We start from the raw sequence: 18,753 nt of genomic DNA on the forward strand, positions 1-18,753 counted from the left end.
TCGCCGATATTGTCCGACTCTTGCTTACAGATTCCGACTTCCGACCAGGTTGCTGCTTGTACAAACCCCGTTTCCATATGAGTTGGGAAATTGTGTTTGATGTAAATATAAACAGAATACAATGATTTGCAAATCCTTTTCAACCCATATTCAGTTGAATATGCTACAAAGACAACATATTTGATGTTCAAACTGATAAACATTTTTTTGCCAGCAACACGTGACAAAGAAGTTGGGAAAAGTGGCAATAAATACTGATAAAGTTGAGGAATCCTCATCAAACACTTATTTGGAACATCCCACAGGTGTGCAGGCTAATTGGAAAACCGGCGGGTGCCATGATTGGGTATAAAATCAGCTTCTCAAAAAATGCTCAGTCTTTCACAAGAAAGGATGGGGCGAGGTACACCCCTTTGTCCACAACTGCGTGAGCAAATAGTTAAACAGTTTAAGAACAACGCTTCTCAAAGTGCAATTGCAAGAAATTTAGGGATTTCAACATCTACGGTCCATAATATCACCAAAATGTTCAGATAATCTGGAAAAATCACTCCACGTAAGCAGCATGGCCGGAAACCAACATTGAATGACCGTGACCTTCGATCCCTCAGACGGCTCTGTATCAAAAACCGACACCAATCTCTAAAGGATATCACCACATGGGCTCAGGAACACTTCAGAAAACCACTGTCACTAAATACAGTTTGTCGCTACATCTGTAAGTGAAAGTTAAAGCTCTACTATGCAAAGCGAAAGCCATTTATCAACAACATCCAGAAACGCCGCCGACTTCTCTGGGCCCGAGATCATCTAAGATGGACCGATGCAAAGTGGAAAAGTGTTCTGTGGTCTGACGATGCCACATTTCAAATTGTTTTTGGAAATATTCGAAATAGTGTCATCCTGACCAAAGGGGAAACGAACCATCCAGACTGTTATCGACGCAAAGTTCAAAAGCCAGCATCTGTGATGGTATGGGGGTGCATTAGTAACCAAGAAATGGGTAACTTACACATCTGTGAAGGCACCATTAAAACTGAAAGGTACATACAGGTTTTGGAACAACTTGTGCTGCCATCTAAGCTCCGTCTTTTTCATGGACGCCCCTGCTTATTTCAGCAAGACAATGCCAAGCCACATTCTGCATGTGTTACAACAGCGTGGCTTCATAAAAAAAAGAGTGCTCTACCTTTCTGGCCCGCCTGCAGTCCAGACTTGTCTCCCATCGAAAATGTGTGGGGCATTATGAAGTGTAAAATACGACTGAAGCTCTACATAAAACAAAAATGGGAAAGAATTCCACCTTCAAAGCTTCAACAATTAGTTTACTCAGTTACCAAACGTGTATTGAGTGTTGTTAAAAGAAAAGGTGATGTAACACAGTGGTGAACATGCCCTTTCCCAACTACGTTGGCACGTGTTGCAGCCATGAAATTCTAACTTAATTATTTAAAAAAAAAAAAAAAGTTTATGAGTTTGAACATCTAGTATCTTGTATTTGTAGTGCTTTCAACTGAATATGGGTTGAAAGGGATTTGCAAATCATTGTATCCATTTAGGGGCTTCACGGTGGTAGAGGGGTTAATGCGTCTGCCTCACAATACGAAGGTTCTGCAGTCCTGGGTTCAAATCCAGGCTCGGGATCTTTCTGTGTGGAGTTTGCATGTTCTCCCCGTGAATGCGTGGGTTCCCTCCGGGTACTCCGGCTTCCTCCCACTTCCAAAGACATGCACCTGGGGATAGGTTGATTGGCAACACTAAATTGGCCCTAGTGTGTGAATGTGAGTGTGAATGTTGTCTGTCTATCTGTGTTGGCCCTGCGATGAGCTGGCGACTTGTTCAGGGTGTACCCCGCCTTCCGCCCGATTGTAGCTGAGATATGCGCCAGCGCCCCCCGCGACCCCGAAAGGGAATAAGCGGTAGAAAATGGATGGATGGATGGATATATCCGTTTATATTTACATCCAACACAATTTCCAAACTAATATGGAAACGGGGTTTGTAGCTCCCGGCCTGATACAACACATTTATGTCTGCCAGACTCAAACTACTATGACTCCTGACTCAAGGTGTTGCCATCAAGATGGAAGCTTTTTGCACAGATAGCGCCACCATGCTTTGAAAAACAATACAGGATATTTCCATGACGCACAGTTCTTCTAATGTCATAAAGCCTGGAGAAACAGACAATACATGATAAGGGACACAATGACGACAAAGTATGATCAGGTTGTAACTAGAGATATCCGATATTGTCCAACTCTTAATTACTCTTCATTAATTACCAATTCCGATATCAACCGATACCCCGCTGAATGCACTAAACAATAAACAAAGTTTTCCAAAATAAATCAACTCAAGTTATGGAAAATAAATGCCGACATGGCAGTGCCATATTTATTATTGAAGTCACCACAAAGTGCATTATTCTTTTTAACATGCCTCAAAACAGCAGCTTGGAATTTGGGACATGTTTGGGTTTGGGGATAGCGGGGGGTGTATATTGTAGCGTCCCGGAAGAGTTAGGGATGCAACGTGTTCTGGGTATTTATTCCGTTTTGTTTATGTTGTGTTACGGTGCGGATGTTCTCCCGAAATGTGTTTGTCATTCTTGTTTGGTGTGGGTTCACAGTGTGGCGCATATTTGTAACAGTGTTAAAGTTGTTTATACAGCCACCCTCAGTGTGACCTGTATGGCTGTTGAATAAATATGCTTTGCATTCACTTGTGTGTGTGTAAAGCCGAAAATATTATTTGATTGGGCCGGCACGCAAAGGTTTATTGGCGCTCAGTGCTTCTCCCTACATCCGTGTACCACTCCGTACAGCAGCGTTTTAAAGTCTTAAATTTTACTTTTGAAACCGATAATTTCTGATATCACATTTTAAAGCATTTATCGGCCCATGATATCAGCAAGCCGATGTTATCAGACATCTTTCGTCTCAAGCAACTGAAATGCAATTACTCACTCCCCTCCCCCATTGTTTCCAATTGTTCTTCTTCTTTTGGATGGCGTGAGTTTCATAACAGATACGTCGCCACAATACACAGTATTCTTTTGATTTGATTTTGACAAAACAGTCCCAGCCTGCAGCATTAAAAGATATCAAGTGAACAATAGCACACATGGCTGCCCTGAGAAGTGGACACCTACCATCTCTCAGAGAGATGCAGGGCTTTGGGATTATTTTACATCTTGGACTTCAGCATACAAATGACTACATCGTTTTTATTCCACTAAAAATTGTCATTTTGTGTCCCCTTTTCTTTAAACTCTGTTTTTCTCTCTTCCACCCACCCTGCTGGTGCTAATTATTTGAGGGCACCAGACTATAACCACTATCTTTTAGAAATGTCCGAGAATGGCTTTTTTGCCGATATTCCGATATTGTCCAACTGTTAATTACCGATTCTGATATCAACCGATGCCGATATATACAGTCGTGGAATTAACACATTATTATGCCTAATTTTGTTGTGATGCCCCGCTGGATGCATTAAACAATGTAACAATGTTTTCCAAAATAAATCAACTCAAGTTATGGAAAAAAGTGCCAACATGGCACTGCCATAAGTACTATTGAAGTCACAAAGTGCATTATATTTTTCAACATGCCTCAAAACAGCAGTTTGGAATTTAGAACTTGCTCTCCCTGAGATAATCCTGATACCCACTACAACAAGGGTCACCAACGCGGTGCCCGCGGGCACCAGGTAGCCCGTAAGGACCAGATGAGTCGCCCGCTGGCCTGTTCTACAAAAAGCTCAAATAGCAGCACTCGCTTTGCTCGACATTTTTTAATTCTAAGATAGACAAAACTCAAATAGAATTTGAAAATCCAAGAAAATATTTTAAAGACTTAATGTTCACTTTTTTAAATAAATTCATTATTTTTTTTACTTTGCTTCTTATAACTTTCAGAAATTTAGAGAAAAAAAATGATTTTAGGATTTTTAAACACATATACCTTTTTACCTTTTAAATTCCTTCCTCTTCTTCCCTGACAATTTAAATCAATGTTCAAGTATTTTTATTTCTTTATTGTAAATAATAATAAATACATTTTAATTTAATTCTTCGTTTTAGTTAGTTTTTTCGAAGAAGAATATTTATGAAATATTTCTTCAAACTTATCATGATTGAAATAAAAAAAAAAATAGTCTGGCAAATGTAGAAAATCTGTAGAATCAAATTTGAATCGTATTTCAAAGTCTTTTGAATTTCTTTTAAAATTTTGGTTCTGGAAAATCTAGAAGAAATAATTATTTGTCTGTTAGAAATACAGCTTGGTCCAATTTGTTATATATTCTAACAAAATGCAAATTGGATTTTAACATATTTAAAACATGTCATCAAAATTCTAAAATTAATCTTAATCAGGAAAAATTACTAATGATGTTCCATAAATTATTTTTTTAAATTGTTTCCAAAAGATTCGAATTAGCTACTTTTTGTCTTCTTTTTTTCGGTTGAATTTTGAATTTTAAAGAGTCGAAATTGAAGATAAACTGTGTTTCAAATTTTAATTTGAATTTTTTTCCTGTTTTCTCCTCTTTTAAAGCGTTCAATTAAGTGTTTTTTTCATCATTTATTCTCTACAAAAAAACCTTCAGTAAAAGGAAAAAAATTGTACGACGGAATGACAGACAGAAATACCCATTTATATATATATATATATATATATATATATATATATATATATATATATATATATTTATTAAACATAAATTGAGCAAATTGGCTATTTCTGGCAATTTATTTAAGTGTGTATCAAAATGGTAGCCCTTTGCATTAATCAGTACCCAAGAAGTAGCTCTTGGTTTCAAAAAGGTTGGTGACCACTGAGCTACAACTATGGGAAAAACTATACCTTGACTTTCACAAAGTGTTTTTTTTTTTATTTAAACATGCCTCAAAACAACAGCTACACAACAATGAAGGCACACAGCATCAGTCCAGAGTATACTAGAGTAGTAAAGTAAACAATAACATACAGTAGTCCTCCTTCAGTGCAAGAGTGCCTGGCATACTGTATAACAGGAAATTATAAACCGGGCACAATCTGCCCTGCTCTAATGTATTTTTATGAATAACAAAAATGTACTGCAAGCTAGTGGTGAGTGCTTGAAGTGGCCTACCAGTCAGCCAGAGCTTCTGAAATGCTGCGTTGAGACAGGGCAGCTCCGTTCACTGCAAGCTGCAAAGTCTGCGCCATGCAGGGCAGACTATCCCTGACCACAACGTGGGCTTTCGCCCTTGGGTGTTTTTTGTTGTATTTTTGTTTTTTCTCGGCAGAGTCTTTAAGCAACCACTTTTTTGGGGGGTTTGCTTTTTATCCATTTTCCGCTTGTTTTCATCGTGTATCTCCTTATGATTCTTGAAGAAGTGGGAAATCAAATTGCTCGTATTAAAGGAAGACGTCTTGGTTCCTCCTTGCACAACCAACTTTCTGCAGTCATTGAAAATGACATACAGCGGCGTTTTAAAAAGTCATTAATTTTACTTTTTGAAACCGATACCCATAATCCCCTGATTTTACATTTAATAGCATTTATCAGCCAATAATATCGGACATCTCTACTACCTATGACATACCTATTCATCTTTGCTTATGTTGTAGAATTGTGCAGAGAATGCTAAATCCTATTTTGTACAGGTTTGGGAAACCGACAAAGAGAAATATAACCATGATGAATGAGTGTATTATGCATGAATACCAGGGTTATTTCTGGCTCAAATTGAGGCAGAGGTAGTACAATCCTGACCATGCACCAGAATTTTAACGCAAAAGTGTTTTAGTTTTTCTCAATTTACAGTAATATGCTATAAAGAAGACCATAACATTGTCATTTTTTATCAATTTTATTGGTAGTTTGCTGTACAATCATAAGTCAAGTAGATATTAAGCATTTATTTTATATGTTGACAAACATTTTTGGGAAAGTATCATAATATACTGGAATATTTCTTGCAATAATGGATTATTTTAAAGTTCAAAAGGCATGCAATTTCAAGCAGTATATATATTTTTATTTGTCTAATTGAAAAATTATTTTTACTCCGTACAGCGGCGTCTTAAAAAGTCATAAATTGTACTTTTCGGAACCGATACCGATCATTTCCGATATTACGATTTAAAGCATTTATCGCCCGATATTATCGAACATCTCTACTCACGAGTTGTTATATTCCCATCCCTAATATTGTTTTTAGTAGAAAAAGAAACAAAACACACGTCTTATATTCGGAAACTAACAAGTGGCGCCAAATGAGTTCCACTCCAAGACCGTCTGTTTTGTTTTTTCAATCTTGCAGGCACACACACACACACACACAAACACCAGTGTTTTTAATACATCCGATCCATATTAAGTGTATTTTCGCCAGCCCAGTGGCGTCCTGCCATTGTTGTGTAGTAGAAACAGGCAGGGCTGGTCTGTGTGTACACTCACGCGGGTTTGTGTGTGTGTTTGTAGGCTTATCAGGTGAGCCCGGGCAGAGTGTCAGACGCGGTAATGACGGCTTCAAAGACAAGTGCTGCGGTGAGTCTTTTACCAACTTACCACCTTGAACCATCCCACCCTCACCCGCCCGCACGGCTAAGATGATGCATTGATTATTAATGGCTAAGCGGTATGGAGGAGAGCCTGGATAGTGTTAGCGGTGGCCAGGTGGGGGTCCAAACCCATTCCCCTTTCCCTGGCATGAACCCGACCAACACCTGCCGCTGGTCTGATGCTTTGTTCTCGTCACAGATGTTATTTTTTTCTGCCCGCCACCGCCTCCATTCTTGATTTTGTATCCTTTGAACATCACTTCTATTTGTGGCGTCACTTGTTTGCCATTTACATGTTTTTGTAGTTGCACGTGCGTTGGAGTCTATTTTTGTTTTGTACTCTGGGAAACAGTCAAGGTCATTGGGCTTTTTGATCATTTAATTCATGTGAGCTCATTGGTTTTGTTTCGAAAGGGATCATGTTTTATTACACAGTACGACCGCCTGTAGCTTTGAATGTTTTATTATTTTTTCATTATTATACAGTACAACCTTGTTGATCATGTTTTATTACACAGTACCACCGCCTGTAGCTTTGACTGTTTTATTATTGTTTATTATTACACAGTACAACCGCCTGTAGCTTTGACTTTTTTATTATTGTTTATTATTACACAGTACAACCGCCTGTAGCTCTGACTGTTTTATTATTTTTTATTATACAGTACAACCGCCTGTTGATCATGTTTTATTACACAGTACGACCGCCTGTAGCTTTGACTGTTTTATTATTTTTTAATTTTTATACAGTACAACCTTGTTTATCATGTTTTATTACACAGTACGACCGCATGTAGCTTTTGACTGTTTTATTATTTTGTATTATTATACAGTAGATTCGCCAGTTGATCATGTTTTATTACACAGTACAACCGACTGTAGTTTTGACTATTTTATTATTTTATATTACTATTACACAGTACAACCACCTGTAGCTCTGTATGTTTTATTATTTTTTATTATTATACAGTACAACCGCCTTTTTATCATGTTTTATTCCACAGTAAAACCGACTGTATCTTTGACTGTTTTATTATTTTGTGTCATACAGTATAGCCGCCTGTAGCTTTGACTTTTTTAGTATGTTTTATTATTTTACAGTACAACAGCCTTTAGCTTTGACTGTTTTATTATTTTGTATTATTATACAGTGCATCCGCCTGTAGCATGGACTTTATTTTTTTATTATTGTTATTATACAGTAAAAATGCCTTTGAATTATGTTTTATTAGACAGTACGACCACCTGTAGCTTTGACTGTTTTATTGTGTTTTATTACTATACAGTACAACCGCCTGTTTATCATGTTTTCTTCCACAGTACAACCGACTGTAGCTTTGACTGTTTTATTATTGTGTATTAATATACAGTACAATCGCCTGTGGCTTTAACTTTCTTATTATTTTTTTATCATTTTACAGTACAACCGCCTGTTTATCATGTTTTCTCCCACAGTACAACCAACTGTAGCTTTGATTGTTTTATTATTTTGTATTAATATACAGTGCAACCACTTGAAGCGTGGATTTTTTTATTTATTATTATACAGTAAAAATGCCTGTTAATCATGTTTTATTACATAGTAGGACCGCCTGTGGCTTTGACTGTTGTATTATTTTTTATTATTACACAATACAACCGGCTGTAGCTTTAACTTATTTTATTATTTTTTTATTATTATAACGTACAACCGCCTGTAGCTTTGATTGTTTTATGTTTTATTATTATACAGTGCAATCACTTATCATGTTTTATTCCACAGTACAACTGACCGTAGCTTTGACTGTTTTATTTTGTATTATACAGTACAACCGCTTGCAGCTTTGACTTTTTTATTATGTTTTATTATTATACAGTACAACTCCCTGTGAATCATGTTTTATAACACAGTAAAACTGCCTTAAGTTTTGACTGTTTTATTATTTTTTCATTATTATACATTACCACTGCCTGTTATCATGTTTTGTTACACAGTACAACTGACTGTAGCTTTGGCTTTTTTTATTTTTTTTATTATTATACAGTACAGCCACCTGTAGCTCTGTATGTTTTATTATTTTTTTTATCATTATACAGTACAACCGCCTGTTTATCATGTTTCCTTTCACAGTACAACCGACTGCAGCTTTGACTGTTTTAATTTTTTTTTACTATCACACAGTACAGCCGCGTGTAGCTCTGACTGTTTTATTATTGTTTATTTTTATACAGTACACCCGCCTGTTTATCATGTTTTATTCCACAGTACAACCGACTCTAACTTTGACTGCTTTATTATTTTGTATCATTATACAGTACAACCGCCTGTAGCTTTGACTTTTTTATTATATTTTATTATTATACAGTACAACTGCCTGTGAATCATGTTTTATTACACAGTACAACCACCTTAAGCTTCGACTGTTTTATTATTTTTATTTTTTTTATACGGTACAACCGCCTGTTTATCATGTTTTATTCCACAGTACAACCGCCTATAACTTTGACTGTTTTATTATTATTTTTTATTATACAGTGCAACCGCCTGTAGCTTTGACTTTTTTATTATTTTTCATTATTATACAGTACAACCGCCTGTAGCTCTTACTGTTTTATTTTTTATTTTTATACCGTACAACTGCCTTTAGCTTGGCCTTTTTTATTATTTTTTGTTATTATACAGTACAACCGCCTGTGGATCATCTCTTCATTACACAGTACAACCGCCTGTAGCTTTGACTTTTTTTTTATTATTTTATTTATTTGCTATAACCTCAACTAAATGTTTGAGAAGTCACTCATTTTCTCAGGATTCACATTCTTAGATGTTGTCATAGTAACACAACATGCTCATGTTCTTAGCTTGCTACTTTTTTTGTCCCGATGTTGACCCTGGTTTTCCCCTTCTCCATTTCAACAGCAAACCTTGGAGAACAACTTGACCAACCTGGTGAAGAGGAACAGTGAACTGGAGAACCAAATGGCCAAGCTCATCCAGATCTGTCAACAGGTTGAGGTATGCAGCATCATTAAAGGGGTCGTACTATGACATTACCACTCCCTAGCTATTTGTGTATTTGGGATGCCCATTAATGTAAAATAAAATAATAATGTCAAACCATGCCGGAAGCAGAGATACTAATAAAACAAACAAGCATTGTTGCAGACTAGCCGTTTGGAATTTGAGAATTGTGACGTATTTTGCCACTGTTACGTCAGTGGATATGTCCATATATGGTCGTAGTTTACCGGAAGACCCCATGCGCGAGGCTGCCTTTGAAGATTTAGTTCACACAAAAATGCGTTCAAGGTGAGTTCGATGCCCAAAAATGGGTTGTGTTAACAAGCACATGTTCCTATGCTAACTTCTATCCTCATCTGAAGAAGTAAGAGATCCTGGGTATCTTATGTCACACCCTTATTCCAAAATGGAATGCATTCATTTTTGTCTGCAGACGCCGCATAGTCGAACCTCGGATTAAGGAGGAACAGTGTGGTTTTCGTCCTGGTCGTGGATCTGTGGACCAGCTCTATACTCTCGGCAGGGTCCTTGAGGGTGCATGGGAGTTTGCCCAACCAGTCTACATGTGCGTTGTGGACTTGGAGAAGGCATTCGAACCGTGTCCCTCGGGAAGTCCTGTGGGGAGTGCTCAGAGAGTATGGGGTATCGGACTGTCTGATTCTGGCGGTCCGCTCCCTGTATGATCAGTGTCAGAGCTTGGTCCGCATCGCCCGCAGTAAGTCGGACCCGTTTCCAGTGAGGGTTGGACTCCGCCAAGGCTGCCCTTTGTCACCGATTTTATTCATAACTTTTATGGACATAATTTCTAGGCGCAGTCAGGGCATTGAGGAGATCTGGTTTGGGGGCTGCAGGATTGGGTCTCTGCTTTTTGAAGATGATGTGGTCCTGATGGCTTCATCTGGCCAGGATCTTCAGCTCTCACTGGATCGGTTCGCTGCCGAGTCCAGGGTTCTCGCCCGGAAAGGGGTGGAGTGCCATCTCCGGGTTGGGAAGGAGATCTTGGCCCAAGTACCTCGGAGTCTTGTTCACGAGTGAGGGAAGAGTGGATTGTGAGGTCGACAGGTGGATCGGTGCGGCGTCTTCAGTAATGCGGATGCTGTATTGATCCATTGTGGTGAAGAAGCAGCTGGGCCGGAAGGCAAAGCTCTCAATTTACTGGTTGATCTACGTTCCCTTCCTCACGAGCTTTGGGTCATGACCGAAAGGACAATCTCTTGGGTACAAGCGGCCGAAATTAGTTTCCTCCGCCGGGTGGCGGGGCTCTCCCTTAGAGATAGGGTGAGATGCTCGTCCATGCAGGAGAAGCTCAAAGTAAAGCCGTTGCTCCTCCACATCGAGAGGAGCCAGATGAGGTGGCTCGGGCATCTGGTCAGGATGCCACCCTAACGTGTTTTAGGCACATCCGACCGGTAGGAGGCCACGGGGAAGACCCAGGACACGTTGGGAAGACTATGTCTCCAGGCTGGCCTGGGAAAGCCTTGGGATCCCCTGGGAGGAGATGGACAAAGTGGCTGGAAAGAGGGAAGTCTGAGCTTCCCTGCTTAGGCTGCTGCCCCCGCGACCCGACCTCGGATAAGCAGAAGAAATGGATGGATGGACGGAATTCTGCAGACAATATCCCATAATGGCAATGTGAAAAGGCAGTATTTGTATTTATTTTGCAAATGTATATAAAATTTTAAAAAACTAAAAAAAATTACATGTACATAAGTATTCACAGAATTTACTCAATACTTTGTTGATGCACCCGTTGGCAGAAATTACAGCCTCAAGTATTTTTGAATACGATGCCACAGGCTTGGCACACCTATCTTTGGGCAGTTTGGCCCATTCCTATTTGCAGCACCTCTCAAGTTTCATCCGGTTGGATGTGTTGAAGCGTTGGTTTTCATCCAGGATGTCTCTGCACATTGCCGCATTCTTCTTTCCCTCTATCCTGACAAGTCTCCTAAAATGAAAAACATCCCCACCACAATGCTTCACTGTAGTGATGGTATTGGCCTGGTTTCCTCGAAACGTGACGCCTGAAAGAGTTCAATCTGTGTTTCATCAGACCAGAGAATCTTGTTTCTTATGGTCTTTTGGCAAACTTTTTACTCAGAAATGGCTTCCGTCTGGCCATTATACCAACAAACCTGATTTGATTAACGTGGACCCAGACTTAAACAAGTTGAAAAACGTAATCGGGTGTTACCATTTAGTGGTCAGTTGTACGGAATATGTACTGTACTGTGCAATCTACTAATAAAAGTTTCACTCAATCAAAGGTTGATTGTCTTTCTTGAAGGTTTTCCTTTAACTACCGAGGAATGCTGTAGCTCTGACAGAGTGACCATGGTCTTGGACACTTCCCTGACTAGACTAAGATGAATACAGCAATGTACAGAGACATCCTGGATGAAAACCAACACTTCCTGTCAGAGATGTCCGATAATGGCTTTTTTGCCAATATCCGAAATGCCGATATTGTCCAAATCTTAATTACCGATTCCGATATCAACCGATACCAATATATACAGTCGTGGAATTAACCCATTATTATGCTTAATTTTGTTGTGATGCCCCGCTGGATGCATTAAACAATGTAACAAGGTTTTCCAAAATAAATCAACTCAAGTTATGGAACAAAAAATGCCAACATGGCACTGCCATATTTATTATTGAAGTCACAAAGTGCATTTATATTTTAAAACATGCCTCAAAACAGCAGCTTGGAATTTGGGACATTCTCTCCATGAGAGGGCATGAGGAGGTTGAGGTAGGCGGGGTTGAGGGGTGAGGGGTTGAGGTGGAGGGGGTTGTATATTTTGGCATCCCGGAAGAGTTAGTGCTTCAAGGGGTTGTGGGTGTTTGTTCTGTTGTGTCTATGTTTTGTTACGGTGCAGATGTTCTCCCAAAAAGTGTTTGTCATTCTTGTTTGATGTGGGTTCACAGTGTGGCGCATATTTGTAACAGTGTTAAAGTTGTTTATACGGCTACCCTCAGTGTGACCTGTATGGCTGTTGACCAAGTATGCAATGTATGAAATGTGTTTGTCTTTTTTGTTTGTTGTGGGTTCACAGTCTGGCACATATTGGTAACAGTGTTAAAGTTTTTTTTTATGGCCACCCTCAGTGTGACCTGTATGGCTGTTGATCAAATATGTCTTGCTATATAGCACATGTGCGTACTGCACAGCTAGATGCAACATACTAATAGGCTTGCAGGCTGTCTGTATAGGATGTAAGAGGCGCTATTGACAGTGAAATTATGGCACCCCCTGAATAATGTTGAATGAAAAACATCGGCAGAGAATTCGTAAGAATGAAAGCCCAGAAAGTCAGGGGACTTCCGGGACGAATGGGAACGATGACAAGTATGACGCTGTCAGGCGCCGTTCATATTAAACTCGCGGGCCGCACCAACATTAAATTGTCATATCAAAGTGCGGGCCGCAAAATAACGTGGGCCTAATGTTTGAGACCCGTGCTTTAAGGTTTATTGGCGCTATGTACTTCTCCCTTTGTCCGTGTACCACTCCGTACAGCGCCGTTTTAAAAAGTCATACACTTTACTTTCTGATACCGATAATTTACCGATATTACATTTTAAAGCATTTATCTCTACTTCCCCTCCAACCTGATGGAGCTTGAGCGGTCCTACAAAGAGGAATGCTTGAAACTGCCCAAAGATAGGTGTGCCATGTTTGTGGCATCGCATTCAAAAATACTCGAGGCTGTAGTTTCTGCCAAAAATGCATCAACAAAGTATTGAGCAAAGACTGTCAATACTTATTCACATTTTAGTTTTAATGCATTTGCTACGGTGCATACTTTCTAGATGCACTATCGACCACAAGGACTTTTAGATGTAGATTATAAAACAATATTATGACCCCCTTTAATGCTCATTCATCCAATACTTGACATTAGTCAGTTTGCATTGAAAATGCAATCAAACTTCCATTTGTTCCTTTCTGCTATCCACTAATTCTCCTCCGCGCTTGTGGTTTTAGAGTCATCAGGACTCTGATCCATTATTTTAATGAACTTCTCCAAATACTGGTCAAACCTGAAAGAGTCACTTAGATTTGATTTCCTATACTCATGAATAATTTAGTCAAACAATTTGCACACAGCAACATTGTTTTAGAAATAGGGATATTATCGGCCGATAAATGCTTTAAAATGTAATATCGGAAATTATAGGTATCGGTTTCAAAAAGTAAAATGTATGACTTTTTAAAAGGCCGCTGTGTACACGGACATAAAGAGAAGTCCAGAGCCTAGGGCTTTTTGCACACACACAAGTGAATGTAATGCATACTTGGTCAACAGCTATATAGGTCTCACTGAGGATGACCGTATAAACAACTTTAACACTGTTAGAAATATGCGCCTCACTGTGAACCCACACCAAACAAGAATGACAAACACATTTTGGGAGAACATCTGCACCGTAACACAACATAAACACAACAGAACAAATACCCAGAACTTCTGCAGCACTAACTCTTCCGGGACGCTGCAATATACACCCCCCTACCTCCTACAAAGCCCCCGCCCCCCCCAACCCGCCCACCTCAGTCCAAGCTGCTGTTTTGAGGCATGTTAAAAAAAAAAAATACTGCACTTTGTGACTTCAATAATATATATGGCAGTGCCATGTTGGCATTTTTTTTCCATAACTTGAGTTGATTTATTTTGGAAAACCTTGGTACATTTTTTAATGCATCCAGCGGGGCATCACAACAAAATTAGGTATAATAATGTGTTAATTCCACGACTGTATATATCTGTATCGGTTGATATCGGAATTTTTAATTAAGAGTTTCACAATATTGGAAACATCTACACCGTATCACAACATAAACACAACAGAACAAATACCCAGAACACCTTGCAGCACTAACTCTTCCGGGACGCTACAATATACACCCCCTGGTACTTCCTACCCCGCCCACCTCAGTCCAAGTTCCAAGCTGCTGTTTTGAGGCATGTTAAAAAAAATAATGCACTTTGTGACTTCAATAATATGTTGGCATTTTTTTCCCTAACTTGAGTTGATTTATTGTTTAATGCATCCAGCGGGGCATCACAACAAAATCAGGCATAATAATGTGTTAATTCCACAACTCTATATATCTGTATCAGTTGATATCGGAATCGGTAATTAAAAGAGTTTCACAATATCGGAATATCGGCTATTGGCATTTCGCTGAGGTGGCGACTTGGCCATGGTGTAAATGCCTTCCGCCTGATTGTAGCTGAGATTGGCACCAGCGACCCCGAAAGGGAATTTTGTTTTAATATATTTTCTGTAGGAGAACAAACATGACACAAACTTTCCTAATTGTTAGAAATCCCACTGTTTATATTATACATGCTTCCTTGATGAAGGTATTTGGAAAGCACCGTTTTGTCCTACTAATGTCAGTGATCCTTGAACTCATCGTAGTTTGTAACTTTTTCCGATGATGCCACAGCAAAGTTTTTTTTTAAGTTTTATGCCACTCCATCTTTGTCTCATTTTCTCCACCAAACGTTTTATGCTGTGTGTGAATGCACAAAAGTGATCTTTGTTGATTTAATTGATTTCATTGATTTGCTGGAGTACTAATCAGGCATATTTGGTCAATCCATGACTGCAAGTTATCTCACCCTCGGAGAAGCTTCCATTTTACTAATGTTTTCCAATGTTGCAAAAAATGTGTAGAATAAAACATTAGATACATCTCTGTCAATAGAGATTTGTGCCAGCCTTTGATATTAGGCTAATATAGCTAATATAGACACTTATCTCATGTGTTGCCTTCATTATAAGACTTTGAATTATTTGTGGCTCCAGACCGATTTTTTTTTTGTGTGTATTTTTTGTCCAATATGGCTCTTTTAAAATTTTGGGTTGCCGACACTTGATCTACAATCATCTGTAGTTGAAGAGTTATCACTTAAAAACTTAAAACTACTTTTGCTGGTTCTGTGCAATCACTAAAATTGCTCATTTTCTGGGCAGTTTGAAAGTTAGGTGGTCAAATCTGATTGGAGGAAAACATTGTCAATAAATGTGTTGAACTCCACATATTTTACCGTAAAGATTCTTCATTTTCTTCTTAAGGCACACAATACATACACAAAGCTTAACCGGGCATTTTTTTCTCTCAAGGAATTGTGAAATAAAATCATGTCTTCAGGAGATCAACACTGTACTGAAGCCCAGAAAACTCTACGCATTTCCCCAGTTTTCAGAATCAGAATCAGAATCAGAATAATTTTTATTTGACCGTTCCAACATGTACAAGACACTTCAGAACTGAAATTACATTTTCGGAACAGTCCCGCTAAGAGCAGACATACGTTACAGTGAGTCCAAGGCTAGACTCTCAGGAGAGGTCTTGCCTGAGTCCAAGGAAAAAACCTCACATAGCATGGCACATATATCACACCAACTTGCAACAGAGGGAGGGGTGGGTTTGCGCAGGCCCGCTGTTCGCTCTGTAGCGCCGCTCAGCCATCGACAACCCCAGAGGAGATAAGCGGTGGTGAGGGTGTTGATTCAAGGGTAGGGGTCATGTGTGTGCGTATATGCCCAATTAACTCGGGAGAGGTGGTGAATGTTTTTGTATGGCTGAGGCCGATAATGTTCGGCTACAGATGTTGTTGGCAAAAAGGAAGGTCAAAAGCGTCTATCTTGAGGAGTCTTCGGGAGATTTCCTTCAGAACAGCCTGTTCCATGCCAAGGCCATTCAGGGAGTCCAAATCATAGATAAAAAGTTGTTTTCCTTCAAGAAAACAAAATATTGACTTATCTTCTCTGTTGTCCATGCTGGATCTCTTTCAGTTCCAATTAATTATTCCTTCTCTGCAAACTTTTCCAAGATGAGATCCATTTTGCGATTCAACTCAGAATTTGCACAATTCTGTGTTCTCACAGCCCGAAACAATCCTTTCATTGCGTTGAACAGCCGTTGGGCCCCTTGAGTGGCTGCCATCGTCTTCCGAATTTGTCGATACACCAGAGCAATGCCAAGCCTGTTCAGCAAGTACCCCGCGATCACAGCTCCAAATAGGTAGATGTCTTCGACGTCTTCGATGGAAAGAGCTAAAAGGCACATGATCCTCCATGAGTTCCAGGCGTCCCCGCACGTAACCCACAGCGATGGTTCCTTCAGGGCAGCCAGGCTCCCCCGAACTTCTTTTTCTTGTCGAAAAGACTGTGTCAATTGCGTGAAGAGTCCAGCTGATCATATTCATATTGAAATTTGGATTAGAGGACAGCGCAAAGAAAGAGGCTTTTAAAAAGTTCAGACAAGGACAAAGACAAAGAGAGCAAGCAGGGAAGGAGGGAACGGAGAATGTGACCGCCCTCACCAAAGGCTAGTTTAGAGATGAGGGAAGATTGGCCTGGCCCACCAGGATCCCTCTTTATGTTTGTGAACTTATGTCATATTTTGGATATTTATTTATTTCTTAATATCTGGAAACTAAATGTCAAAATCTTGGAGGACCTTCTATGGCATTGGACGTAGGTAGCGATTCACAGCTCATTTGTGGCTATGTGGTGAGAAAACGTGGTGTTGTGTTTACACATCCTGGTGTGAACTCTTACCCGTCGACAGCAAATTAAACCGCCTGTCGCTACTGACCTTTTCTTTCGGGGCCCGCCGTGTGGTTTTAATGGAAGTAGCCGACACTGTGAATCTTAAGCTGAGCCGTCAAGCCTTGATTGCACTACACATAAACCCATCATACCTGAATTTGATAAATACCTTCCACACTCGGTGAGGTTGCTGTTAATCAGACCAGACACCAACACCATTTTCCAAGGAGTCACTTTGAGATCCGTGGATGCATCTGCTCAGCCAATCAATACCAAATGATCGCCGCGTGATTCACTAAGTGCAGACAAGCCCGACGGCATGTCTTGTTGTTTGTCTTCTGCAGACGCCGGCCGCATACAAATGGACCATGAACACGCAAATACAATAATTGTGTTCGAAAAAATATATCATTATTTGTAGAAGTTACCTCCTAGGGTTGATGGATCACACACTACACCTGGAGACCGTTGTTCTGGGTTAACAAAGGTTTTAATTTTTTTTCCACAATAACCATCTGATACTAGACTTTCCAGCCCTCCTCTGTGTCATGCCTCGTTTCTCCTCTGCTCCCAGCCGCTTACTGTTAAAGACAACAGTTGATTGGAATAATACATACCACCTGTGAAATATAATCACCTGCCAGCTGTATCTCGCCGGCAGCACATGCCCCGCCCCTGCCCGATGGTGCTCGTCCTCAGTACCATGGACAGCGGCGGTGACTTTCCCTCATGCAAGCAGCGCTGACCCCCCCCCCCCCCACACACACACACACACACACATTATTATAGTATGTGATTTAGTTGGTGAGTAAATTAACACAACAAGTAAGTTTCAATGAAAATATGAGGAGTTTGTAACGATTGCGTGGCATCGTGGTGATGCGGGTCGTTCTCTCAGGGTGCAGTCAGGCTCGAACACAGCGTGAAGGTAAGAAATGAAGATTCATTTAATAAATAAAACAGACTATGAAACAGAAAACTTTCAGAAGGCACAAAAGGCAAAACAAACAGAACTAGCATGGGAGCTAGAAAAAAACAAAAGCATAGCGTGGAAGCTAGCAAGTACTAAACTGGTAATCAGAATCAGGAATCAAAGTTGTCACTGTTGTGCGAAACACAAACTAGGAAGCAAGAACGAGTGGACAAAGAAGGCAGGCTTAAATAAAGACAGTAATCAAGAGGCAGGTGCGCGTCAAAAGCAAGAGGCAGGTGAATCTAATGAGTAACTATGGTGACCGGATAAACAAGAAAGTACAACCAGGAACTAAGTCAAACAGTAGCAGAACATAATACAAAAAAAGACTCAAAAACTCACCCCAGTGGGACGTCGACCATGATGACTATGAGAAACCCAGGGGACCGAAAGCAATGGATGTCGAGCGGATCGAACATGATATTGTGAAAGTCCAGTCCATAGTGGATCTAATGTAAGCGTGAGAATCAAGTCCAAAGTGGATCCAATATAGTAGCGAGAGTCCCATCCAAAGTGGAGCCAGCAGGAAACCATCCCATAGCGAAGGCGAATCAGCAGCGCAGAGATGTCCCCAACCGATACATAGGCGAGCGGTTTATCTTGGGTCCCGACTCTGGACGAGCGGTCCATCCTGGGTCCCGATT

General features: G+C 40.0%; 1 protein-coding gene across 2 annotated transcripts in view; it reads left to right on the forward strand.

Moving 5' to 3' along the window:
* LOC133552827 (probable E3 ubiquitin-protein ligase MID2) overlaps positions 1-18,753 on the forward strand; it is a 295,874-nt gene that overhangs the window by 165,234 nt on the left and 111,887 nt on the right. Inside the window, exons 3-4 of one of the 2 annotated variants that reach the window (XM_061900337.1) lie at positions 6,478-6,543; positions 9,457-9,552. In XM_061900337.1, coding sequence (XP_061756321.1) covers positions 6,478-6,543; positions 9,457-9,552 — 162 coding nt within the window. The remainder of the gene's footprint in view (positions 1-6,477; positions 6,544-9,456; positions 9,553-18,753) is intronic. The other variant, XM_061900338.1, reaches the window with a different exon arrangement.

Source organism: Nerophis ophidion, linkage group LG05 (assembly GCF_033978795.1).
Source record: "Nerophis ophidion isolate RoL-2023_Sa linkage group LG05, RoL_Noph_v1.0, whole genome shotgun sequence".
Taxonomy (NCBI): Eukaryota; Metazoa; Chordata; class Actinopteri; order Syngnathiformes; family Syngnathidae; genus Nerophis; species Nerophis ophidion.